General features: G+C 48.3%; 1 protein-coding gene across 6 annotated transcripts; it reads left to right on the top strand.

The window, feature by feature from the left end:
* Nucleotides 1–521: 521 nt before the first annotated feature.
* Nucleotides 522–20,863, top strand: LOC306819434 (actin-binding LIM protein 2-like). 6 transcript variants are annotated; one of them, XM_079373233.1, is made up of 18 exons: nt 522–928; nt 2,497–2,555; nt 2,790–2,831; nt 3,942–4,019; nt 4,123–4,266; nt 5,142–5,174; nt 6,060–6,177; nt 6,652–6,936; nt 7,444–7,515; nt 9,214–9,321; nt 11,448–11,501; nt 14,333–14,370; nt 14,555–14,663; nt 14,756–14,814; nt 16,907–16,967; nt 17,640–17,647; nt 17,759–17,839; nt 19,022–20,863. In XM_079373233.1, the coding sequence occupies exons 1-18, from the start codon at nt 814–816 to the stop codon at nt 19,133–19,135; spliced, it is 1,578 nt and encodes a 525-aa protein (XP_079229359.1). In that variant the 5' UTR covers nt 522–813; the 3' UTR covers nt 19,136–20,863. The 6 variants fall into 6 exon arrangements, 1 of the variants encoding a protein (XP_079229359.1); XR_013778524.1 differs by lacking the exon at nt 7,444–7,515 and having other exon boundaries at nt 526–928; nt 2,793–2,831; nt 16,907–17,839; XR_013778526.1 differs by lacking the exon at nt 7,444–7,515 and having other exon boundaries at nt 527–928; nt 16,907–17,839.
* The last annotated feature ends 4,840 nt before the right edge of the window (nt 20,864–25,703 follow it).

Genomic DNA, 25,703 nt, shown 5'->3' with positions numbered 1-25,703 from the left:
ATCACGATTTTCTCCAAATCAAGCTTGTGCAATGTTCTCAATGTACAGTAACATTTACAAACATGACAGGAAATGACATCATACCAGTTAAAACTTGAAATGCCAGAACTCTAAATTAATAGAATAAAAACTAAATTTAAGAACTGATTTCAGATTTATTAATTAAGAAGAAACACACAGACGTGTGATGTTCTTGGTTTTAGTGTCAGTTTGACTCTGGTCATAAGTGTTGATATATATTTTGGGCCTTTGGGGTTGCCGTAGGTGACTTAGTTCACAGAAGTTTACAACAAGAGAAGTTAAGGGGTTCCGGCAAGATGGCGGACTGAGCGGACATGCTTTTCAGAGCGCACGTTGAAGTTCCTCAGAAAGTTGTTAAAGTGATTGTTTTCCCTCACGTTTGTGTCGGATTACGAAGTCAAATGTTGATAAACTCCCCTGTCGGTTAAGGGTCGGTTAAACCCCCAAATTATTAAAATAAATAAAATGTCAATGGAGTAGTGCAGCTCCATCGTCCCCTCCGGGCCTGCGTACATGTGAGCGTGTGTTCACATGTGGTTTTATAGAAACATCCCTTTGTTCAGTTTCTATCATAATTCTCAGTCTTTGTATTTTCCTGTCGTGTTGACATGAAGCACGTGGCGGGCCTCATACTCAACACAAGGGCTCCACCTTGTGGTCAAAACGTCAAACACAGCCTCTTCCTGCCTCCCCTGAGTGGGATGAATTGCTGTTAGCTTAGCATCACTCCTGGGACCGTGTAGCAGCTTAACTGAACTGTGAACAGATGTGCATCATGGATGTGTTTGAATCATGTTTCCTGTGTTTCCTGTCCTCCAGGCTGGAGAGAAGCACTACCACCCAACGTGCGCCCGCTGTGCCCGCTGTGAGCAGATGTTTGCAGAGGGGGAGGAAATGTACCTGCAAGGTAAACAAGGCCTGACGTGGACGTTTGTGATGATTCTGTAAGATGTTTGAAAGCCTGGCTCACAGTCAGAGAAGATTCACATCTTCACAAAGGCCGATCATCAAATCAGCTCCCACACAGGAGGATCACTTCGGAAAGGCTGAACCGTCCTGTCGGGTGTGGAAAACGTCCAGCAGGGAGGACAAACCAGGGACGGTTTGACGACTTCTTTTACTGAAAATTCCCAAATAAAAAAAAAGTCTGGAGGCAGCATGTTGACCTCGGAGGTGTGCTAAATTAGTTTGAACTTTCTGTCCTTCGTCGGTCAGCTGGATTCCCAGCACGCCGTCGTTCCATTCCCCTCCAGAATATCCCATCGTAAATATTCAACATGCTTTACTTTTACACTTTGAGATGGGGGTGTGGCCACTGGGTGCTGGTGGCGTGGTGGTCGGTGGCTGTCGTCCTCAGCGTGGTCGACCCGGGTTCAAATCCAACCTGTGGCTCCTGTCCTGCTTTTCCTCATATCCATCTCTGTCCACTTTCCTGTCCCTCCAATAAAAGCCCCAAATTAAATCTACAGCTGGCTCCTCACACAGCAGACATGATGATGAACAAACTGTCTGCCTGCTTCACGCTGTGTGAACTCCTCTGCAGCTTTAAACCCTTCTTCTCTTCATCACCTGCCTCAATGCAGCACCGAGAACCCTTTTAACCATAATGAACTGGGAATGAATCATGAATCACTCCCCCACACTCGCTGAGATATTATTTACTGCTGCTGCAGCACGAGCGGCGAGCAGCAGCCGGCGCTTTGACGCAGACTTTGTTTTAGTTGTCGTTGATCTGCTGCCTGAGTGAATTAATCCAGATGTGTCATGAGCTTTTGTTTTGTGTGGTTTAAATCTGTCTCTGTGCACGGCGTCTGATAAAAAGGAGCTAACGTATAAATGCTGTTACTCAAACATGTTCACACGTGCGGCTCGTCCCCCCGTAGGTTTTATTCATATATTTAACATATTTAACTCAAAGCACAGCTGAGGTCTCCGGGGAGGTCTGTAGTGTAAAAGGTGAAAACAATAAGATCCTTCCAGTCTGTGAAACCTGTCGAGCAGCTTTGCATCTCAAAGACCTCCTGACTTACCCCAGACCAGCGTCACTAAAAGCCCCTCAGAGTGTTAGTTTGACCTCTTTAAGGCCACACCTCCCCATGTGCCCCCTCTCTTCTGATTGGCCAGCTCTCTGGAGTCCAGAACGCTGCAGGGCTGCCGGAGGACGGCTGAGGAGAGTCTACAGTGTGTACGAGGCTTTCTTTGTTTCATATCAGGGGGGGCTGTCGCATGATTTGCACAACAAGCAGCTTAGCGCCCTCTGCAGATTCACGCTGGGATTACTCCGACGTACGATTACCTCGTGATCGGAAACGAAGGGCAAAAGCAGGCATTTATAAAAGACGGAGTAGGGAGTATCGGTTGGTTTGACTTCAGTCAGATATTCCAGTTTGGGCTGATTAGCTCACCAGCATGAACCACGGAGAGCTAGCAACCATACAATCATGTTTTTTCTTTTTTCTGTCTCTGTGTCTTCAGGGTCTTCTATCTGGCATCCTCCATGCAGACAAGCAGCCAAACAGGAGGAGAAGAGCAAGGTGGGTAGGGCCGACCTCCGAGGAACAGCTGTTCCCAAACACGAGAGCAGGAAGTGTCACATGTACTGCAGGTAGAGCAGAGACAGATTCAGATCGTTTGCATCTGAGGTTTCTGAAGATGAAGGCGAGGTTTTTTAAAACAGCAAGCTTTTAACGATGCATCATCAGGCCCGCAGCTTTTACATCCAGTATCCACCTTCCTCATTCCTCATCATAACCCGTCTCCTCCCCCAGAAGCAGGTCCGGATACAGCTCACTGACGTCCCTGAGCAGCAGGTTGGTGCTCCTCAGCCTCCTCACAACCATCTGCTGCATGGGGTTGACCACAGCCGCTCCAACATGCTACTATTAACGCTTCAGATGCAGCAGCAGTAGAGAGAGAGGGTTTTGATTGGTCGGCGACTGATGATGCGTGTTATCAGTCGGTGCATGCGACGGACGCTCTGAGACGAATGATGTCTGCATCTGTAGAGAATAACAACCACACAACTTGAGAAACAGAGAGGACATGGCGGAGCTGTAAACACGTCTTCAGAGTGTGTGTTTTTTTTTTTGTTGTTTTTTTTTAACTGTGTCATTGAATGAAATTCTCCTTTCTGGAGGGGAGAATAAATTCTAATTAAAAGATTTAACCTGGACACTTCACGTCTCTAAAAAGGGTCAAGTGTCTCTTCTCTGTGTTCAACTTGTGCGCTTAACAATGACTGTGATTGGTCCTGATGGCGGCCGTCCAGCAGCTTCACTAATGCACCTCTGATTTGAGCTGTCAGCATTAACGAGTTCATCTCAGTGAATTAAGGTCCACAATTATTGCAACCTTTTTTCCTTTTGTCCCTTCAGTCTCTCTGTAGATAGTGGTCCTCAGTGTCCCTGTATTTATTTTGTCCCTTCAGTCTCTCTGTAGATAGTGGTCCTCAGTGTCTCTCTGTATTTATTTTGTCCCTTCAGTCTCTCTGTAGATAGTGGTCCTCAGTGTCTCTGTATTTATTTTGTCCCTTCAGTCTCTCTGTAGATAGTGGTCTTCAGTCTCTCTGTATTTATTTTGTCCCTTCAGTCTCTCTGTAGATAGTGGTCCTCAGAGTCTCTGTATTTATTTTGTCCCTTCAGTCTCTCTGTAGATAGTGGTCCTCAGTGTCCCTGTATTTATTTTGTCCCTTCAGTCTCTCTGTAGATAGTGGTCCTCAGTGTCTCCCTGTAGTCTCAGTGAAGGACTCTGTTGCATCTCTGAATGTCTCGTTTCACTTTAACAAACTCCTGAATGGATTTAAAATAAATCTAAAGAGTATGCAGTGCCTCAACCGTCCACTAGAGGCTGGATCCAAAAGACCCGGAAGTCACATCCAACACATTTTAACGTGTCTAAAGTTACTCATGGTTGTGTTTCAGGTGACCAGGACTTCATCTGAGAGCATCACTTCAGTCCCAGCCTCCAGCGCCTCAGGTTCCCCCAGCAGAGTCATCTATGTAAGACTGCACCACCTCTACACACCACCAGGGGGCAGCAGCAGCAGCTGTTTTTCTTCCCCTTGTCGTGCAGTAATCGTTGAACCCTCCTCTCTGCCTTCAGGCCAAGCTCGGAGAGGAGATGCTGGACTACAAAGACCTGGCAGCTCTTCCAAAGACCAAGGCCATCTACAACATCGACAGACCTGACATGCTGTCCTACTCTCCGTACGTCAGCTACCCGTCTGAGGAGAGGCACTACGGAGAGGTACGCCACACCTGATACACACACATCTTATACTGATATATAAACAGTTATTACAAACATACTGAGAGTGAGTCTGTGTCAGCATTCAGTCGAACTCCCTGATCAGCATTACTGACCATGCGTTAGCGTCCGCAGGCTAAACTGTTTGGGTGGAGGAGCAGGTCCTGGTTTAGGAGGATTAACGCGCTCCTTCTCCTTTAAAGACTTTTTCATCCAGTAGGTGTCGCCCATGAGCTCCAGCGTGAAACCAAAACAAGCTTCCTGTTTGGCGACAGCTCCGTCATACGGAAGCCTCCTGTGAAGCTCTTGTGTTAGCATGCTAACGTAGCGCTCTTTAGTTAGCTCGTTAGCTTCACGTAAACTGACACAGAATGATGTAAAAACCAGTGAGTATGTTCTTCTTCTTCTTGGCTAAAACAGCTTTTATACACAAGGGGGAGGAGCCATGTAAACACAGCTCTGACAACAACACAGCCAGCAGGACTCCAGCTTCTCCCTCAGTCAGGACTCACACACACATTCACACAGGACACACTGGATCTCTGCTGTACACTCTCAGGCCTCATTGTTTTTCTACCTGTACACAAATGAAACCTCAGGCGGTTTTTCTCCTTCTCCCTCCGTCCCTCTCCCTCACCCTGACGGTGAAATCAGTCACGGTCATTCCTCGTCCGCCATGTTTGCGCTCATTGCCTCATCTCTTGTCTCTTTTGGAGTGTGTGAGTTTACTTTGGATCCACGTCATTCAGCTCATCCATCCATCAGAAACGTCCTCAGAGACGTTTCAGCACGGTTGGATGTTTGGCTCATCATCATCATCATCCCTCTTACGAGTTCATCCTAATCATAAGCTTTCTCCCCCTCTTCGTTTGCAGTCCCCTCAGCTGATTTCTCCTACTCCTACTGAGGTAATGATGTGATGCATGGCGTGTCACTGTGGATCTCAAACACCCTCCATCTGTGCTTTGCTGTGTGTGTGTGTGTTTGTCTTTGTGTGTCAGTACAGAGGAGTTGTAGTACTTGTGTTGATCGACAACAACCTGCACGCGTGGTCGCTAGCCAAACATTTAGTTCCTCCTTTGAAATGAGAAATCGAAGTATCTGCAGACTAGCATGCACGCAGCCCTGCTGATGCAAAGCAAAGTAAAATGTTTATTTAGCTCATGATGTTTTAAAGGGGACATATTATGAAACATTTAGTTGGTTAACCTGAGTGTCTATCAACCCACACATTGTGAAATAAATCCATCCTGTCATCTGTTTGTGTTTGCATGAGTCTGACCACACGGAGTAAATGTTGTCAGTTTGTGACATCACAAGTTGGATTCTGGTATCTCCACCCATGGACTCCACATGCAGACTAGAGTAAAACTTTTTGCGCAGATCGGCCATTTTTATTCTCTCTACAGAGGAGGGATGTCTACTGGGAAAACTCAGGGGGCGGGGCTTATTGCATTTAAAGAGACACACACACCAAAACGGAGCGTTCAGAGAGAGCTGGTTTCTACAGGGTCACAAACCTCCTCTGCTGCTTCATTCATGTTATATTTGGACCACAGCACAGAAACACGTTTCATTCAGACCACCAGGGGGCGCTGTTTGAAAAGAGGGAGATAATATATCCCCTTTAATGTGTTTCCCTGCATCCGTGGTATGTTGCCCATGATGTGTGTGAGATTATTATTAAATGCTTTCGCCACAAGATTGATCAGATTGATCAGATGATGATGATGATGATGATGATGATGATGGATTGAGCTAAAATGTGTGGCGTTTTGTGTCTGTGCTTCCAGGGTGACGGGGAGAAGTCACCCCGCCAGCGGAGGCCCTCCAGCCCCAGCTCCAACAGCTCCATGGGGGGCTACGGACGTTACACCCCGTCACGTTCCCCCCAGAACTACAGCCGACCAGGTAGCAACCATCACGCCTTCATAAACCTTCTCTGACCTCTCTCATGTATCCGTCTGAAAGAAATCCTGGTTGCTTGTTTAGATTGTTTAGCTGGAAACACAGGTGATTTAAAACGTCTTGTTTGTTGATTATTATTCATCTGCTGCCTGTGCTCAGCATACTGTAGGTCGTCTATCTGCGTTACTTCACAGCTGTAGCTCCTGAAACAGGGTTCAACTCAACTCAGTGTGTTTGTGTTGCATTAGCTTAGCTTAGCTTAGCTTGCGTCTTTGTGACACCACTCCATAATGACAACATTTTCCTTCATTTCCAGTCCATATTTGAATTTTAAACCTTTTTTTTTTACACAAACTGCAAATGTGCACCCTTTAAATTTCCCTGGAAACAAAATCTTTACCATTCAAAGAGCAAGTACTCGCATCAGAATCGGATCCTTGACTCAACATGCTCCCTGTGATCTGATTGGACATTCAGGCCCGGACGTCTACCTCAGTGGTAGAAACAGCAGCCAGGCCCGCGACTCCAGTTCTCTCCCTTTGACTCCAAATCTCTTGGGTGCCATTAAATACCCTTCCACCTGGGCGAGGGACTCCTCATCTGTCCCTCTCTACTATTCTGGTGGGGCTGAAGGATGCGGCGGTGGTGGCAGTGGCAAACACTCGCCTTTACCAGCAGGTGGCAGTGCAGGCTTGTCTTATCACCTGAACCCCACCACCCTGGCCATGCTGCAGCAGCACAACTACATCCCTTACTTCAGAGGTATCAGAGCACGCCGAGACCAAGAGCTGGTCAAATACAGAGCACAGGCGACTCGCTGGGATCACTGACCAAAAAACGGGGTTTCCCAGAATCGAGCAAATCCTTTATTTTAAGTCTCAAATAACAAAAATAGTTGTTTCAAGTTTTCCCGAACAACAGCGAGTCGCCAGATCTGTATTTGATTGTTGGTCTAAAAGAATGGAGTGCTGTGATACAACAAGTGAATTGACTTAGCATGGGTTGCGGTTTAGCACCAAATTAATCCTCTGCTTTGAGTTTTACGGTCTCCAGCTTCACCATGGAGCGAGACGTCCAATAAGAACCAGACTTGCCTGACTTGGTGTGCACTGTTTGTCCCCTCGTGAAGTTTTCACATGAAACTACTAATGTTATGACACCATCAGCGACCACGAGCCGGTACTGTACAGGTCCCCATTAGGATGCTTTGACCCCTGAAAGGCTGATCCACCTCCCTCCCTTTGCTCCATCCTGTCCCCCCCTCCTTAGGCTTCAAACAGGACCCCTTACCTGACCCCAAATCTAGGACCTCCCTGCACCTCAGTTTACCTCCTCCTAACGGTAAACACCAGAAGCCTTTCTCTTCTCTGTGTCCCCGCCCCCCCGCCCCCCCTCAGTGGAATGGTCAGCAGGTTCTGTGACGTTGTTGTCCGGTATTGTGGTTGTTGTTTGATGGCGTGCATCAGGGTACGATCTCCGGACCACTCAGACTTCTGCTTGCTCTTCTTCACTTGTGTCTGTGGACGTGGATGTCGTGGTGCATGGATTAACTTGATTTAGACCTCGATATATTCGACCTGATCTTTCAGAGGAAGTTTAATTTACCTGCTTGTTGTTGTTGTTGTTGTTGTTGTTGTTTTCTTCAGATTTGTAGTCTCATCGTTTGCCTGCTTTTTTTAATCTAATCCACCCCGGTGTTGTTCCTGAATGATCCCCTGTTCGTCCTCATGTGTCAGACTTCCTCTTAACAAACGACGACATCCTCAGCAGACACCTTTAATTATTCACCTGCACACCATGTGGTCATACGCAGAACAACTCCACAGGCTTCAGTTGGTCCTTCAGGGCAGGAGCTGTGAGTGTGGTGGTTTTAGTATTTTAGAGCAGAGGGTCTCAGGACCCAGCAGCAGTCATGAACAATCACGACACACATTTCTGATATGAAGGTCGAGAAGAGAAGGGAAGCTTCTTTTTTTAAGGATAAGGATAAACTTTATTGATCCTCCAATGGGGGGAATTTGGGAAAGGTTTTCTTTGCCAAGCAGAACATTTTGTGACGCACAGAAAGTTGGTCCTGGTCCTGGTCCTGGTCCTGGTCCTGATCCACCCGCTTTTCAAAACTTGTAGCAGTCGGACCACTTTTTTTTTTTTCTGACGTGCCTGCTTGGTGGGTCACGTCTGTTTTTTTAAAAAAAGGGGGGATTCCACGTTCACACAGAAAATCCCGATGAAGCGGTTCCCGGGGTTTTTCCTCTCCATGGCAGCGGCGGAGTGGCGCTCTCCTCACTGGAGAAGATGAAAGGAAGGACTGGGATCTGTAATTTGGGGCCTGTTTGCCAGTTGCAGCGGCACGTGACGGAGAGCAGCGCTCGTCCTTTTCAAGCCCTATCTGCTCCCAACACGCCGTGAAAGAACAACGGGCTCCTTCTTTAATGAGAAGACGCCATTTTTATCTCCCATAATCCCTGCTGAACGCCGTTATTGTTTTCACTGTGTGACGAGTTATCTGTGCAGAGGAATTATAATGCATCTCCTCCCTGAAGTCTGCAGCCTGCCAACACCTCCTCGCTTAGCTCCACATGTGTGAAAGGAGGCTCTGGCCTACATTTACAGCCGCACTAACAGCACTCCAATGTGTGTGTGTGTGTGTGTGTGTGTGTGTGTGTGTGTGTGTGTGTGTGTGTGTGTGTGTGTGTCTCGTGCACACTCTAAACCGCTCGCTGTGTCTCCCTCAAAGCTCTGGATGTAAAGTGTTTATTACGTTTGGCCTGATTGGTGTCAGTGACTCCATCACCCAGCCGCTCTGTGATCTAACACGAGGAGGGTGTGTCTGGATGTGCGACACACACACACACACACACACACACACACACACACACAATTGGAATAATCACTCCTCCTCCTCTCTCTCTTTTTGTTTTTGCTCTTTATCAACATGACTAACCTAACCCTGCCTTTTGTTTGCTTTTTCCCCAACACCCTTTGTTTATCCCCCCCCCCCCCCCGCTGCCCTCCGACTCCTCCTCCTGTCACATGAAGGTAGTGAAAGTGGTCGGAGCACCCCCAGCTTGTCCACCTATTCTGATGGCAAATCCCCTTCCTCTACTTCTACATACATGGCTGCTCCCAGGCACTTCCACATACCAGGTAGGCATCAGCCGCACCGCTCGCCCTGCAGCTCCTCCTCCTCCTTCACCTTTACACGTTGTGACGAGAGCGGGCATGATCATAAAGCAGCCAGTCATGAGTGGGGCCAACCAGGAACAGGAAGTGTTTGATAGTTTCCCAGCAGGCCTCTGATGGGAAACATGGCCGATCATCAAAGTGCGTTTTCTGTGTTTAACTGCTTTCTCTCCAGGTACCAGGACGGAGCGAGTCAAGCTCGGTTTTTTTTCCTGCTCTTCCAACTTAAACGCAAAGTTTGCTCCTGTCCGTCTTCCAAGTAAAGACAGTCAGAGAGCTTCCTTTCCTGATTCTGTTTGACGTCACACTCAAGTTCATCGTCTTCCACTTACGAGTTGTAAACAGATGAAGTCACACGCCTCCACGAGTGTCTTAGTTAGTTTGTCTATCGGAGCGTTTGATGACGTGGTCAACACTTTGAACGTGTTGACCACGTTCTGGCTGCTCCAAGCTTCCAAGTCAGAATTCCGACTTCCTGATGGCGTCCTGTATCAGGCCGTCAGACTTGTAATATCCGACTTCTGAGGCCAAGCGGGACACGGCGTTAGATAAAAGTCACCTTCACAATACTCGCCATCAAACGCTCCGGAGAGATTCAGCTCCTCCTCCTCACAGCGCAGTACGGAGGCGTCCCAGGTTTGAACCCGGCATGTGTCGTTTCCCGCTCTCTCTCTCTTTCTCTCAACCGTTTTTTTTTTTACCCAAAAAAGCAACAACAATAAATCTCTGGAAACTGTTGCTCAGCACATCCTGGATATCAAAAACCAGGAGTGGTGAACATGTCGGACTCTGGTCCATCCTGGAGTCACGGAGTCATCGTCGTAATGTTTGTACGTGTTTCTCTGAGGACCTCGTCGTCCCGACAGCTTGCTAAATGTTTTCATCCCTCTCAGTCCCAACATGCTGTTTCCATCGACTGTCTGTCACACAGAGGAAAGAAAAGCACAAACTCCCATGTTGGAAACAATTAAGTGGAAAGAAAAAGTCGAGCGATTATCCACTTAATGGCTCTCAGAGTCTTTGTCCTTATTGCTTTCAAATGGATGTTGATTCAGATGCTGGCAGGCTGTGAGACAAGCCGGGGGAATAACGCTGAGTCATGTTTCTGTCGTGGTTTTCGTGTGCGACAACAATCTCTGTCAGAGCCCGCTGACGGATAAATGACCAAACTTCCTCCGCCGGGGGATCAATGAAGTTTATCCTGAAGGGTCAAACATACAGTCGCCATTATTCCAGAGACACACAGACTACTGTGGTAGGATTCAGCACGCCGTCTGTCATGTGACCTCCGGTCCGTGCTCGCTCTGCAGCGCGGCTAAGCTAGTTTCTGCCCCGCTGACGTCAAACGCCGCCTCGGTGGAGCGTCCACTCAGGACGGTGGACGCCGCTGTGCGTCGTTTGCATTCCTGACCTGACGCTTTGCATTGTGGGAAACGGTACGCGAGGTCGACTCGGTATCTTTACCGCCCTGCGAGTCTCATGTTTGCATGTTTAGCAGGCGGTTTTAGAAAACAGCCTGAAGGGCCGTTCCAGATAGGACGCTCCCAACTCCTGTCCTGCCCTGATGACATCATGAAGCCACGCCCTCTTTGATAGTGGACACAAACATCGTGCTGAAGCGACCGCCCTGCCCCGCCCCGCCCACTCTGCGTCCAACGCGCTCGCCGTATCCTACCTGAAAGGCCTTTCAGTCGAGCTGCACAGATTTTATAACCTCGACCCTTTTTTTTCTTTTCTTTGAATGAATCGTGTTGTTTTGGATGAGCTGAAGGTCGGAGGTCACGTGTCGGTTTGATTGAATTAAAACAAACAATAAAACACATTCTGGAGTTTGTTGCATGGATAATAAAAGTGTTGTTTTTTCTGATGTGCCGTGATAAATAATGACAAATGTTTTGAATAAAGTCAAACTTTTACTGCGCCCCCCCCCCCCCCTGCCCCCCCCCTCCTTTTTTTGCTTCTTCAAAATGACCTCATCCCTCAATAACTGCTAACTCATGCTACTTTTTCTCCATTCTCTCTCTTCCTTTCTCTCCCTCCCATGTTGGCTTTGTCCATTTTCTTTCCTCTGCGTCTGTTGCCATCTTCAGAGACTATGGTCAAAGATAATATCTATAGAAAACCCCCCATCTACAGACAGCATGGTACAGTCCACTTCCTCTTTAACACGTCCTTCTCTGGTCTGGTCTCTGCACGATGTGTCGCATGTGGCCTGTCAGTCATCTCCTCCTCCCTCTCCTCTTTGTCCAGTGGACTCCACGGATCGACATGCATGGGACGAGTGCAAAGTTCAACATTCAGATCCTTGAACACAGTGAACCAGCAGCCAATCAAGTGAAAGACTAAAATCATTCATGAAGGCGGAGGGCTCATCAAAAACATAAACCTGAGTTTTTCACATTTCCTCCCAAAGATGACGAACATGTGACGATGGATTCCCCCAATATTACTATTATTTTTTAAACTGGATACCTTAATTAAGTTATTTAATGTATGGTGGCCTTAAAGGTCAAAACACATGAGCGTTGATACCAGTGAAAATTAAAACATCAAAATTCTGACACACTCACAGTCCTTAAAATCTCACTATCGGAGTTTTCCTTCTCGCGTCGCAGTCGGCTCCCTTCTCGCGTCGCAGTCGGCTCGCTTCCCAAACAACATCCTTAAAGGAGCAGTATGTAGCTCCGCCCCCTAGTGTTTAAAACAAGTACTGCAGTCTAAACTCTAATCATCACAGAGAGCTGCCCCCTAGTGTTTAAAATGAGTACTGCAGTCTAAACTCTAATCATCACAGAGGGCTGCCCCCTAGTGTTTAAAACGAGAAACTGCAGTCTAAACTCTAATCATCACAGAGAGCTGCCCCCTAGTGTTTAAAATGTGTACTGCAGTCTAAACTCTAATCATCACAGAGAGCTGGCTCCGCCCCCTCCTCTCACACAGGTCAGCATGTAGAGACACTGTAGCTTCAGTGTTTAGACCTGATAACTGCTCTCATATCTGGCAGGGGCGTCCAAAATGGCCTTCAAAGCCCCGCCTACCTTCTCTGGTCCAATCAGATCCAGAGCATTCAGGAGCAGAATCTAAAGCTAGAAGGAGGTTCAGAAAAGCTTTTCAGTAAAAACATTACACCTAATTTTGTCCTTGAAGGCCACCGTAATAGGAGGCATCCTAATGTGTCCAACTGAGCGCCCCACAGTAAATATTCCACGAGTGTCTGAAACGCTGCATTCCCAACTTCATTCTCTAACATGTCACTTTAAAGACATCATGAGTCTGATTTGATTCCATCCCTGACAAACATTTCCCCCAAACTACAAAATCTGATTGGCCGACGCGTCACAGAAACACACCTGTTAGAATCTGAGTGGTGATTTTGCTCTTCCTGTTTATGCATGTCTGCACTCATCTCACCGGCTCATTTGTTGGTTTCAGTGTTGAAAACTGTGTGTGTGTGTGTGTGTGTGTATGTGTGTGTGTGTGTGTGTGTGTGTGTGTGTCCACTCTGTGATTGGTCGGGTACATGAGGTCACTGTGTGTGGTTGTATTGGAGGTATCAGTGTCTCCCCTCACCATTGTTCGTGTGTCTTCTTTCTGGTCTTCACTCCGGTCACCTTGTGTTATCCGGGGAGCTCTTCTCTCCTCTCTCACTCCGGGGAGTTTTCCTCGTGGTCAAAACGTGACAGGACACCTCGGCTGCACACGGCACGGCGCGGCGCCGCAGATTTACGAGCACCGTATCTCGACTGTGTGCGTTCGAGCAGACGTGAGGTCACCGGCCGGGAGGAGGCGAGAGAAAATCGACTTCCCTCCAAACTCTAATGGGTCACCTTGGGAATTATTTAAGTGACATCATGTGTGAGTGGACCACACATGCTTTTGGGGATATTTGGCCCGTTGGTCCAGTTTTGTGCTACGTGATGTCAGATCTGGCACGAAGATGTTGGAGGCGGTTCAAATCACAGCCACACGTCTCCTCCAGTCACCATCTCTGACCCCAAATATGACCTTCTCTTGACCCCAAGTAATGCAAACACAACAAACACCACGTTTAGGATGATTCAGTGTGATAATGGATTTTTAGAGTTTGCAATTAAATGCAACGTCATCGTTATCCAACCATGTGCGTTTGCAAACAACGCATCATAAACGTCGGAATTTACTGCAAGAAATTAGATTTTTTTTTTTTTCAAAAGTGATTTCACCTAAAATCTTTTAATTCATCGCATCTTCGGGCATCAGCGTTACTAACTGGACTCCATCAGAGAGCTTCGTCCTGTGCAGAGCGTGAACGCACACAGTCGATGTCATCGACGTCTTCACAGGCTGCTGGTTTGGACGTTCGGGACACTGGGAACGTTGGGAGCATCAAGGCCACCAAAGCAAAGGACATCGTGATTTTGAATATCCCGAGCAGAAGAGTTTTCATATCTAGAGTTTAAATGAACTTTTTTTAACTTCTACATATATATAAAAATATCGTTTTATTTTGTGTCTTGCTGCTTTTTTTATATTTCAAACTAATCAACCCTCCATGTGGACGAGCCTCTAACTGAGAGCTGCCTTTACTGGTCCAAACCTGCAGCGACACGGGTTCGTAAAGGGGACTGGGACTGGGACTGGGACTTAAACTGGGATGGGCTTTTATTAGAAGTTTTACGGTAGTTATCCGAAGCGAGCCGGATCCAATCGTCCCTTTTGGTTTCTTCGGTGAGCTGCTGAACGACCTTGCTCTGGTGACCTCGAGGCGGTGCTCCCAACCCGTCCGTGAAGCCCCGCCAACAGACACGTGATTGGTTGCTATCGGGCCCGTTTGAGTCCACAGTCACGGAGCTCGCGGTCGACGCCGTCTGCAGCTGATGATGTCATGGCCGGGTGTGATTTACTGTGGACTTTATAGTGCGGTGTAGTGGAGCTGGGAGGCAGATGATCCAGCTCATTACTTGTGACTTCCTGTAACATGTGACTGTTTTTACAGCTTCTAGAACATCCTGGCAGGATGGGGAGGATAGCAAGGTGGGTCTGTGTGTCCGTCTGTGTCTCCATAGCTGTCTCTCTTTGCAAATACTGGACATCCATTCACTAATTCACTAACTCATACTTTACAATCACCCATCACTTCCTGCCATCCTCCTCTCTCTCTCTCTCTCTCTCTCTCTCTCTCTGTCTCTCTCTCTCTCTCTCTCTCTCTCGCCTTCAGAGGACCAGTTGGATGATCTTGAAGAATGAAATTGACGGACACATGGGTGCAGAAGATCTCGACCCCAGCAAGTCCACACACAGTCTGCCGACCGACACCTCCCAGCCCAGTGAGTCGCTCATCAGAGGCCACGCCCCCCCCCCCCCGCTGTGACTGACGTGAAGCTCAAACAGGAAATGATAACGTGTGTTCTCTCGGCAGATTTCCCCTACAATAAGTCTGCATCTCTACCCGGGTACGGAAGGAACGGCATCTACAAGGTGAGCTGGCAAATGCTATGCTAACAGTCAAGCTAACTAGCTTTAAAACTCTCACCAACATCTGGGACGAAGATTTAAAACTTTTCTCTCCACGTGAAAGTGCGATGGCTTCAGTGACCTCTGTGCGGCGCCACTCACAGGCTGCAGTCCGTCCCCGTCTTCTCTCTGAAGACGTTTAGTCCCACACTTTAAGATTTTAAAAACACTGGGCGTCTTGCATGAGAGTTTGCATGTTCTCCCCCGTGCATGGCGTGCGTTCTCTCCGGCTTCCTCCCACCGTCCAATCACACGCCGGGTTACCTGCTGCTGACTCTGTGTTAACTGTGAGAGTGGCTCCTTGCTTGTCTCTGAATGTCAGCCCTGTGATTGGCTGGTGAACAGTCCAGAGTGTAACCCAGCCTCTCGCCCAATGACAGCTGAGATCAGCCCCCCCCCCCCCCCCCGGGTGTTTGTGACCCGTTCTGAGAAATCACTGATTAACTCAATCAGAATAACACGATCAATTCCAACCCTGACGCTCCCATTGGTTACCTCAGAATCTAAACCATGCCCGTCACATCTGGCACCAGCCAACATGACACAACTCCATAACAACCTTTATGAAATAATAAGCGCCCTCGGTGTCTTTTCTGTGATATCAGATCTGGCCCAATAAAAAGCCGGCCCAAAGCCTTGGCAGGCGGCGTGCTGCGGCAGGGGGGCGCTTGATTCTCGCTGGCTGTTTTTATGAGAACGTTGGACTTGTTAATTTAAATGGGGTGTGCACGTCCCCATAGTGAGGGGAGTAAACAAGCAGAGCAACAGACACGAGCAGCTTCAGAGGAGAGAGAGCTCGACGGTGCCGACGGCGGCGGCTGGGCCCTGAACGCATCACGGGCGGCCTTTAAAGCCAAACTCAGGAACGGCAAAACCACACGTGGTGAAAGTTGGTGCAAACTTCCACTTGGACTCGAGGATGAGCTGGTTTGAATTTGGTGCTGAAGCCTCCTTACATGCCTAGCTAGCATGTAAGGAGGCTCTAGTCGTGGTCCTTCACTGCACGCCATCCCAACCTCTCCCGTCTCTCTTCAGCTCGCCGCTCGACGGATTACCAACTTCAACACAAAACAAAGTGAAGCATCCGTGATCAGTGTCCGCCTCGCCTTCCTGAACGTTCTGGCATTTTGATCTCCTGTGAATAAATGTGGCGTCCTGCGTGTGCAGTGGGTGTGTGGGGTCATGTGATCTAAACATGGCTCCCACCGTCACTCTGAGAGGAAACATACGAGCCGTAGTAAACTGAAAACTGACACTGAGGCGGTACGTTTAGTTTCTATCAGCCACGCTTCTACAGGCCGGCGGCGTCTTCACACGTTTACTCCATCTTTCTACCAAACTCACCCGCAGAGCATCGACCAATCAACACGGGGAACCAGAAACATCAAGTCTATCATGACGGGATGGAGGACAGGCTACATAAACATGACAACAGTCTCCATGGGGATCAGATTGTTTTAATTGGCTGATAGAAACCGTGCATGAGGCTGGACCGCTCGACCTCCTGCAGCGACGGTCGTTGATGTCTTGCTGAAGGGACGTCAGTCACGGAGGTGAAGCCCCGCCCCTTCTGCCAAAACAAAACATCTAATTTATGTATCAAACAGGAAACATGGTACTCAGATTCTTCCTGTGACCGTGCCAAGACCAGGACCTTAAATATGACCTTATATGGTCCTCATCCTGTGGGGGGGGGCGTGTCTGTCACATAGGGTCCAGATCCCGAGACGAGACCTTAAAAAAAGAAACCACGTCGTCTGTCTTCATCTACAGTTTATGAGGAGTTTAATTATTACGTTACGTTAGCTCACATGCTAATAGCCAGAAAACAAAAATGCTAATAAAAAGCTCCTGATTGGATCGAGCAGATAAAGGAGGTAACGCGTCATAACCACCATCTCAGTCTCTGCTCAGGGTTTCAGATCCTGGATCCACATCAGCTGGATGTTTTTAGTGGCGTTAGCTAAAACATGTCCTGGTCGTTTCCTGTGAGCGAGCGTGACGGCAGACGTTGACGTGTGTGTGTGTGTGTGTGTGTGTGTGTGTGTTCCTGCAGGCCGCTGAGATGGTGGAGGATGAAGTGGACCCGGACTCCCACAGCTGGGGCGGCATGAGAGGTGAGAGACATGAAGTTTGTCTGTGAGCTCAGAACAGTCAGAACCTTTTAAAGTCCGACGGCGGTCCTGAGGACAGTCGGGCCCCCTGCTGGCAGTCCAGAGTAGTGCAGTGAAGCTTTTGTACGTGACCTCCAGAACCTCCACTCCCAAAAATAACTTCCCAGCTGTTCCCGTTCAGAGGTCCAAGTCTGACTCCAGAACAAAGACCACACGTCCTCAAACTGTCCAAGGTTAGACGTGTGGTCAGTTTACAGAGCGAGCACGCCGCCGGGCCCTGCAGCTCGGCCCGCCGGGTCACCGTGCACAGAGGTGATGTCATCTTTCCAGCTGCAGGATTACTGCCGTGTGTGTGTGTGTGTGTGTGTGTGTGTGTGTGTAATCGTTGCTGTATCTTTGGCAGTGACTGAGTTGACCGCGTGCCAGCCTCATAAGCGTGTGTGTGTGTGTGTGTGTGTGTGTGTGTGTTATTGTGGGTGCACAGCAACGCGCTCGACGCCCTTCTTGTTGAATATTTGTGATGAGAATGAATTCCATCAGGTATCATTTATGACTTAACCGCTCTGCTATTGTTCCACTGGATTCACTCTCTCTCTCTCTCTCTCTCTCCTCTCTCTCTCTCTCTCTCTGTCTCTCTCTCTCTCTCTCTCTCGCCCGCCCCCCCCTCCCTCTCAGAATACAAGGTAAGAGGACTTTCATTGGTTAATACTCTGCTAATAATATTCTTGGCTGCTGCGTGTGCACTCTTGGATTATGATTTTGTTCCCTAATAACTCTCCCACCACGCGTGCCAGATCTACCCGTACGAGATCCTGGCAGTGACGCATCGAGTGAAAGTGAAGCTTCCCAGAGACGTCGATCGGACCAGACTGGAGGTGAGCCCCCTTCCCCCCCTCCCCCCCCCGCTCTGCTGTTTCTCCTCGTTTGTCTACAGAACGTCAGGAACAAGCAGAGGAGACATTAACGTGTGGTTTAAAGAATGACTTGAGACATGAGAGGTCAGAGAGCGTCGTGTTCGGAGGCGGTGAGCTCGTGTGGGTCACATGACGGACGTTTAACACGTGAGCTCCTTGAGCGCTGTACGGAGGAGCGAGGCTTTAAAAACAATGAGACAGGAAGTCAGCGCAGTGCGTCTCTGAACGAGGCGTTCGGGTGCTTCTCGCTGCTTTAGTGAAACGTCGAGTCTGCTTCCTCTCTCAGCGGGTCACATGGAGTTGAAGCCACACGCAGGTCCTCTAATAAAGACTGAAGCTCTTAATGTCGTGTAATAACTCATTTCCTGCTGGTCGCTCGAAACAGGAAGTATCCGAGTTGTGGTTGGTCTTGTGGTGCAGCGCCGTCCTTTTTCCCTCCAAAAAAAACAGACCTCGTTAAAATGTTTCACCCTTCAGTGACCTCGACACCAGAACTCCCCGGGGAGCCTTCGAGGGGTTTAATGTCCCACGAGGAGTCCTGATCCTTCACCCTGACCCGCGTTTGGTTTATCACAACCAATCAGCAGCTAAACCCGGATCAGAGTCCAGGAGGCCAAACGAGCCAATGAGGACGGAGAAAAAGTCACAGTGAACGAGCCAAAGGACAGAACTGGAGTCACGTAGCTCGGTTAGCTTAGCATCGGTTTGTGTGCGGAGCAAGTTTTTTTTTATTTTATTTTTTTTATTCAACTTTATTGTTGAATAAAAAAATAAAAATAAATAAAAACTTGCTCCGCACACAAACTGATGCTAAGCTAGCCTAGCTAAGTTGAGGATCAGTGTGACAGCTGTCAATCAAAGTGTGCAGAGACGGTTCAGTCAGCTGGGAGGGAGCAGCCATTGTTGTAGTCCACTGTGACTCTCACTGTGATTATGAGGGGAGAACCAATAAATTATGCTGCATTCATGTGACGCCGGACGCGTAGGAAAAACGAGTTTCGGAGCTTGAACCCAACTCCGAGATCACATGACGTCAACATGTGTGTTAAATCCGTCACATGTCGCTCAATCATGACGACACGCACATGAAACGCCGCCCTGAAAATGGCGGCTCTGACTCTGTTTGTTTGCTTGCTCCTGCAGAGACACCTTTCTCCTGAGGACTTCCAGAGGGTTTTCGGGATGACCCTGGATCAGTTCGACCGGATGGCCCTGTGGAAGAAGAACGACATGAAGAAGAAGGCCCGCCTTTTTTAAGACCGGAAAACACAAAGCAACATCTCAACTGAGCATCCGAAAAACCGCGTGGAAGGAAAAAAAACAAAAAAAACACAACCCATCTGAAGTATCTATATATGCACCGCCATGATACCCTTACTCTCCACCTGTAAAACGCCATCTTGCCTGTGACGCCGCGGAGCGAGAGGAGGGCTCCGCTCCGGGACGCTTCCACCCTGTTGAGGCAGCATTTATCGCTTTTTGTATGCAATGTGGTCCGAATGTCAGACTGACGAGGACGAGGAGCTGCGTTTGCATGGCCTGTGTTGATGCTCCTCGCCTCACGTGGTTTCTGCATCCCCCCCCAACCCCCCGACGACCGCCCGACCGCTCGACCGTTCGACCGCCCGACGCTTTCACACAGACAAACAACAAGCGCAGCCTTTTTATTTGTCCTGCAGGCCTTCTTCCAGGCTCACTGCTGACGACTGTCTGATCCTTACTTTATCATCCTGTCTCCACCAATCTGCTGCTCTCTCTCTCTCTCTCTCTCTCTCTCTCTCTCTCTCTCTCTCTGTCACACCTTCACTCTCTATCATCTCACTGGAGGACAGGTCTGCACTGTTCCAGCATGTGAAGGAGGCGAGAATAAGAGACGACTCCAGCTGCTCCCATCGAAAAAAAAAAAAGACAAAAAAAAAAAAAGCACCTTATCACACGCTTTTGTTTTCCAGCTCTTTTCCCTCTGAGGTGTGTGTGTGTGTGTGTGTGGGGGGGGGGGGGGGGGTGGACTGGTCGGGGAGGGTTTTGATAATATGCGTGCCCTGATGTGTTTGAATGCAGTCCCATATCTTACATAAGCATCTCGTAAATCAGTGGAGAGAGAGAGAGAGAGAGAGAGAGAGAGCCAGGATCAGACGCTGCGGCCGTAAATCACAGCGAGGAGCGGAGCAGCAGAACACGAGCGAGCAGCATCGACGTGCAGAACCACGCCCATCACATCCAAAACTAACTCAAGAAATTATTTTTATAAGCTATTTTTGACTGCTGGAAAGCGTCGTTGAAACCATGCAGCTCATGATTTTTGTTACCAGACAGAAAGTTAAAAAAACAACAACAGGCCGACTTTGTTTGTGAAGCTTCCTGCAGCAGCACTTAAGCTAAAAGACGTACTCGGTTCTCAAACGTTCTAACTGTGTTTGTATCCTGTCAGACGGAACGCCACCTCGTTCTGTGTTCGTCCATTCAAAGCTTTGTTGCATCCACTAAAAAAAAAGAAGAAGAAGAAGAAGAAGAAGCTGGCGGGCTTTGCTCGATGATCAAATGGCCAGCTAACACGCCGTGAGATGTGCGTGAACATGTAGTGGACTCATAGCAGCTGTGTGTGTGTCTGTAAACAAGGCGTGGTGCCGGACTCTTCAGGCGTGCATGAGGGCGGGAACACGGGCTTCAGCCGCCGCCGCCGCCACCGCCGCCCGAGAAAATGTGGTGTGAGTGATTTTTGAAGATGAAACGGCCCAATCAGCTGCTTCCATTCGCCTGTGTTAGGTATTTATTTCATTGCAATATGAAGGAAGGGATTTTATGGTTGTAGTGTCAAAGTGCATCACGAAGGAGAAGAAGAAGAATATCATGTTGAGTTTAATCGGAGCGTCCAATCCTTTTTTGTTTTGCTCGTGTAAGTAACACACTAACTGTTGTCATAAAGAAACAACCTGTCATGTCTTCTTTCTAATATTCATCTGCTATTAAAGTGCTTTATCCAAACTGCTGCGTCTCTGACTCTAAATGTGTGTGTGTGTGTGTGTGAGTCCAGAGGCCCCTGGACAGTCCCCGGGGGCCACAAACTTTAAAACCACAGCTGTGGCTCAAAATGTCCAAATGTTGCAGTGACAAGTCGGAAACCTCCCTAACGGGGCCCCGTCTGAGCGCACGGAGAAGAATGATCCGTCTGCGTCGGTGAAAAGAGGAAGAGGGGGAACGTACTGGGAGACGTGATGGTAATGAAGGCTGGTCTGATGGGGCCCAAAGGGACCCCAGAATCCTCACTGTTTAAACTTCACATGGACGGGCCGGCCGGCTGGCTCCGCCCCCTCGTGTTTCAGACTCAAAACAGAATCATCGAGGTGTAAGGTTGTTGTGTAATAGTGAACGCCGTGTTTCAGCCGTCATCAGATCAACACTGAGACAGAAAAACTTCAGAAGTTTTCCTTCAGTTCTCGGGAGTCGGAGAGTTGCATCATAATCTGAGATGTTTGAACAGGTTCGGATTTGTCGGCAGAGTTTTTGCCCCTCGAAGGACTTTTCTGGTTCACACGCAGAAGTCTGCTGAGTCATGAGTCGATAAATCAGAGAAACACGGAGTCGTCGTCTGCTGGAGCGTGTCTCCTCTTGAAGCGGAGAATTAACACCTTAAATCAACTTAAATCCAGTCTGCTCGGATTGGACGAGCGCCATGACACGCCAGCTGATCCCAGGTTCATTACTGAAGACTTCTTTTTCAGCTCATGTGGACAGATGTACGTCAGAGGCGCAGCTTGTCTCCAGGGAACTGCTTGGGGGGGCCCCAGACGAGTACGGGGGGGGGCGACAGCTGACAAACTTTAAAACCAAAGCATCGCCTCAAAATGTGCAAATTTTGCAACGACAGTCGGAAACCTCCCTAATGGGGCCCCATCTGACTGCACTCACTCTCAACGCCCTGCAGAGCGTTGCAGCGTTACTCAAAATGTATCAATGAAGGAAAATGAAGTTACCTGTCTGGGAAATAATAATAAACACTCGTTGAAGGGGCCCCTCAATGAGTTTGTGCCTTGGGCCCCAACAGACCCTGAATCGGCCCTGGGCCCCGTGTGAGTGCACCGGGGTCCAGGTTTGTTTTGAGGAACCTTATCTGTGCATCAGCCTGTCCGACTTGACGAGGTGACCTTTGCATTAGTTTAGGATCCCCTGAATGTTTGAGGTTTGAAAAGCTCCTTGAGGTTCTTGGTCGCCTGTTGAAGTGGTTTTTGGAAGGTTCCCTTTAGCACAGGTTGGTTAAGTTCCTCTGATGACGATGTGGCTACACAGGAAGAAAGGTCTGCCGGGTCTGCCGGGTCGGGCTCCAACCATTCTTATAACGTGCAGTCTGACCTCGGCTTTAAGTGTGAAGACGCCAAATGGGAGTGCTTGATCTGTTCTCCATCAGGCGTGAACTCTGCTTCACTCTGATGGTGATGAGACTGATGATGAATCCTGAAAGTTAAAGATAACACTGATGAACTTCATGCACGATGCTTCCTTCAAAGTATGACACATCGCTCCGGCTTGCTTCATCGCCTGGGGAGGATTTAGGTGTCGGAGATGTGTGTGTTATCTGAGGCTGATCGGAGACTGCAGACATGACGAGTCGTCCGACGAGCGCTGATGTGAGTGATGATGTCACACTGAGCATGAAGCGTTCAGCGGGACCAAGAAGGGACAGCAAAGCAGGGACGACTTTGATCACTCACACGGAGAAACAAAAATCCCTCACCCTCAGAAACTTGCTCCAAGAAAAGGGGGGGGGGGCAAGGAACCATCATGAGAACTACAACAAGGAACCATCACGAGAACTACAACAGGAACCATCACGAGAACTACAACAGGAACCATCATGAGAACTACAACAGGAACCATCACGAGAACTACAACAGGAACCATCATGAGAACTACAACAGGAACCATCACGAGAACTACAACAGGAACCATCATGAGAACTACAACAGGAACCATCACGAGAACTACAACAGGAACCATCATGAGAATTACAACAGGAACCATCATGAGAACTACAACAGGAACCATCATGAGAACTACAACAGGAACCATCATGAGAACTACAACAGGAACCATCATGAGAATTACAACAGGAACCATCATGAGAACTACAACAGGAACCATCATGAGAACTACAACAGGAACCATCATGAGAACTACAACAGGAACCATCACGAGAACTACAACAGGAACCATCATGAGAACTACAACAGGAACCATCATGAGAATTACAACAGGAACCATCACGAGAACTACAACAGGAACCATCATGAGAACTACAACAGGAACCATCATGAGAATTACAACAGGAACCATCATGAGAACTACAACAGGAACCATCATGAGAACTACAACAGGAACCATCATGAGAACTACAACAGGAACCATCATGAGAACTACAACAGGAACCATCATGAGAATTACAACAGGAACCATCATGAGAACTACAACAGGAACCATCATGAGAATTACAACAGGAACCATCATGAGAACTACAACAGGAACCATCATGAGAACTACAACAGGAACCATCATGAGAACTACAACAGGAACCATCATGAGAACTACAATAGGAACCATCATGACAACTACAACAGGAACCATCATGAGAACTACAACAGGAACCATCATGAGAACTACAACAGGAACCATCATGACAACTACACCAGGAACCATCATGAGAACTACAACAGGAACCATCATGACAACTACACCAGGAACCATCATGAGAACTACAATAGGAACCATCACGAGAACTACGCCAGGAACCATCATGAGAACTACAACAGGAACCATCATGACAACTACACCAGGAACCATCATGAGAACTACAATAGGAACCATCACGAGAACTACACCAGGAACCATCATGAGAACTACAACAGGAACCATCATGACAACTACACCAGGAACCATCATGAGAACTACAACAGGAACCATCATGACAACTACACCAGGAACCATCATGAGAACTACAATAGGAACCATCATGAGAACTACAACAGGAGCCATCACGAGAACTACAACAGGAACCATCACGAGAACTACAACAGGAACCATCACGAGAACTACAACAGGAACCATCACGAGAACTACAATAGGAACCATCACGAGAACTACAACAGGAGCCATCATGAGAACTACAACAGGAACCATCATGAGAACTACAACAGGAACCATCATGAGAACTACAACAGGAACCATCATGAGAACTACAACAGGAGCCATCATGAGAACTACAACAGGAACCATCATGAGAACTACAACAGGAACCATCATGAGAACTACAACAGGAACCATCATGAGAACTACAACAGGAGCCGAGCCCGAGAGGACCAAAGATTTAAGAAGACGTAAACACACCTGAGCTGCACTCTTATTTTCTTTAAATTAGATTATTATTTTTTTTTAATTCAGCACGTGTCACAGGAACACAAACGCAACATTTCCTCCTTTCACTTGTTCCACCACATGGCTGAGAACACACAAGCCCCGCCCCCTCTCCTGGCGGAGGGGCCCTGTATTGGCTCACGCTGCTGTCCGTCAGTCCCTGCTGGGGGAGACGGACACACCCGCCCTGCCTCTATTGTCACCGTCCGACAGAAACATTAAAACATGGAGAAGGAGAGACCGGACACAGGTGAGCAGATAAACCTTTAAACACCTTTCTCCTCCTCCACCTGCGGTCTGCTTTTATCTGCTAGCTCGGTTTCACTCTGTGCAGGAGAGAGAGAGAGGACGTCTCCTCTTCTTCTTCAACATCTTCATCTTCTTCATTTGTTTTCATGCTATAATGTGTCAAAACGTCTTGCCCGCACGCGACTGTCCTCCTGAGGAGCCGTAAAGTGTTTTAAAGTCAATTTACGTGACTTTGGTATTTTTAAAAGTCTAATTAGCAGCCGTAAAACATGACATACGGTCGTGAAATGCTCCTTGTGGTATTTATTGGTGACTTTTATGGTTCTTTTTTATGGTTTTATTAGATTGTGTTGTTGTCAGTGAAATATTTCCAACATATTTGGTAGTTTTTTAGTGTTTTGTGTAAACAGCCTCCTTCTTGTTGTGAGTCCTTTCTGTGTCCTGATGTATCCGGGTACACAGATGCGTCAGTGTGAGCGGTACAAAGGAGCATGTGGAGGAGAGAGGAGAGGGAGGAGGGGGCTGAATGGGTGTGTGATGCCCCGGGCTGCAGGCTGCTCCCAGCATCCCCCCCCCCCCCCCCCCCCCCCCCCCCCCGCAGGAGGAGGAGGATGGGGGAGACCAGCTGGAAGCCTGGATCTCTGTCAGCTCTCCATGCGAGATGACCTCCAGACGACAGCGCTCAAGGTCTTTACAGAGAGGCAGCAGAGTTTGTGCATAAAGACACGAGACAGTCTGTAGATCTAAGCCTGCACTTCCAAATAAACATGTTGACTGGTCTGTATTTGGAGGATGTTGTGGATCAGCTGATGTGGTGACCCCCCCCCCCCCCCCCCCCCCTTCCTGATTTCACGCGACAGACTGTGAGGCAGGGAGCTCATTGATGAGGGACAAATCCAATGAATCACAGACAATAGAGCGACAGGACAGACAGTATGAGGTGGAGACTAATTAGGCTGCAACGGTTGATGAGATGGAAACGACTCTTAAAGACGTTAGGAGGAGATTCTGGAGCGCTGGCAGCAGGAAGTGGACGGGTCTCACGTCTGTTTGCTCACAGAGTCTGAAACATCGATGAACGCTGGTCTGGAAAGTATTCAGACCCCTTTAAATGTTAAAGTTCATCTGATTTCTCATGAATCTAAACTCAGCACCCCGTCCTGACAGAAAA

The sequence above is a fragment of the Symphodus melops genome (assembly GCF_947650265.1).
Source record: "Symphodus melops genome assembly, contig: scaffold_294, whole genome shotgun sequence".
NCBI classification, from domain to species: Eukaryota; Metazoa; Chordata; class Actinopteri; order Labriformes; family Labridae; genus Symphodus; species Symphodus melops.
Note: the sequence above shows the minus strand (reverse complement) of the source record. Positions and strands in the feature narration are given on the sequence as shown.

What these genes read in the sequence shown, in the direction of transcription:
- LOC306819434 (XM_079373233.1), top strand. Translation starts at nt 814, where the DNA reads ATGTTTCCTGTGTTTCCTGTCCTCCAGGCTGGAGAGAAGCACTACCAC. An exon ending in TTTCTCCTACTCCTACTGAG is followed by an intron (nt 5,175 to 6,059) that starts GTAATGATGTGA and finishes CTGTGCTTCCAG; the next exon opens with GGTGACGGGGAGAAGTCACC. An exon ending in CAGGCACTTCCACATACCAG is followed by an intron (nt 9,322 to 11,447) that starts GTAGGCATCAGC and finishes TGCCATCTTCAG; the next exon opens with AGACTATGGTCAAAGATAAT.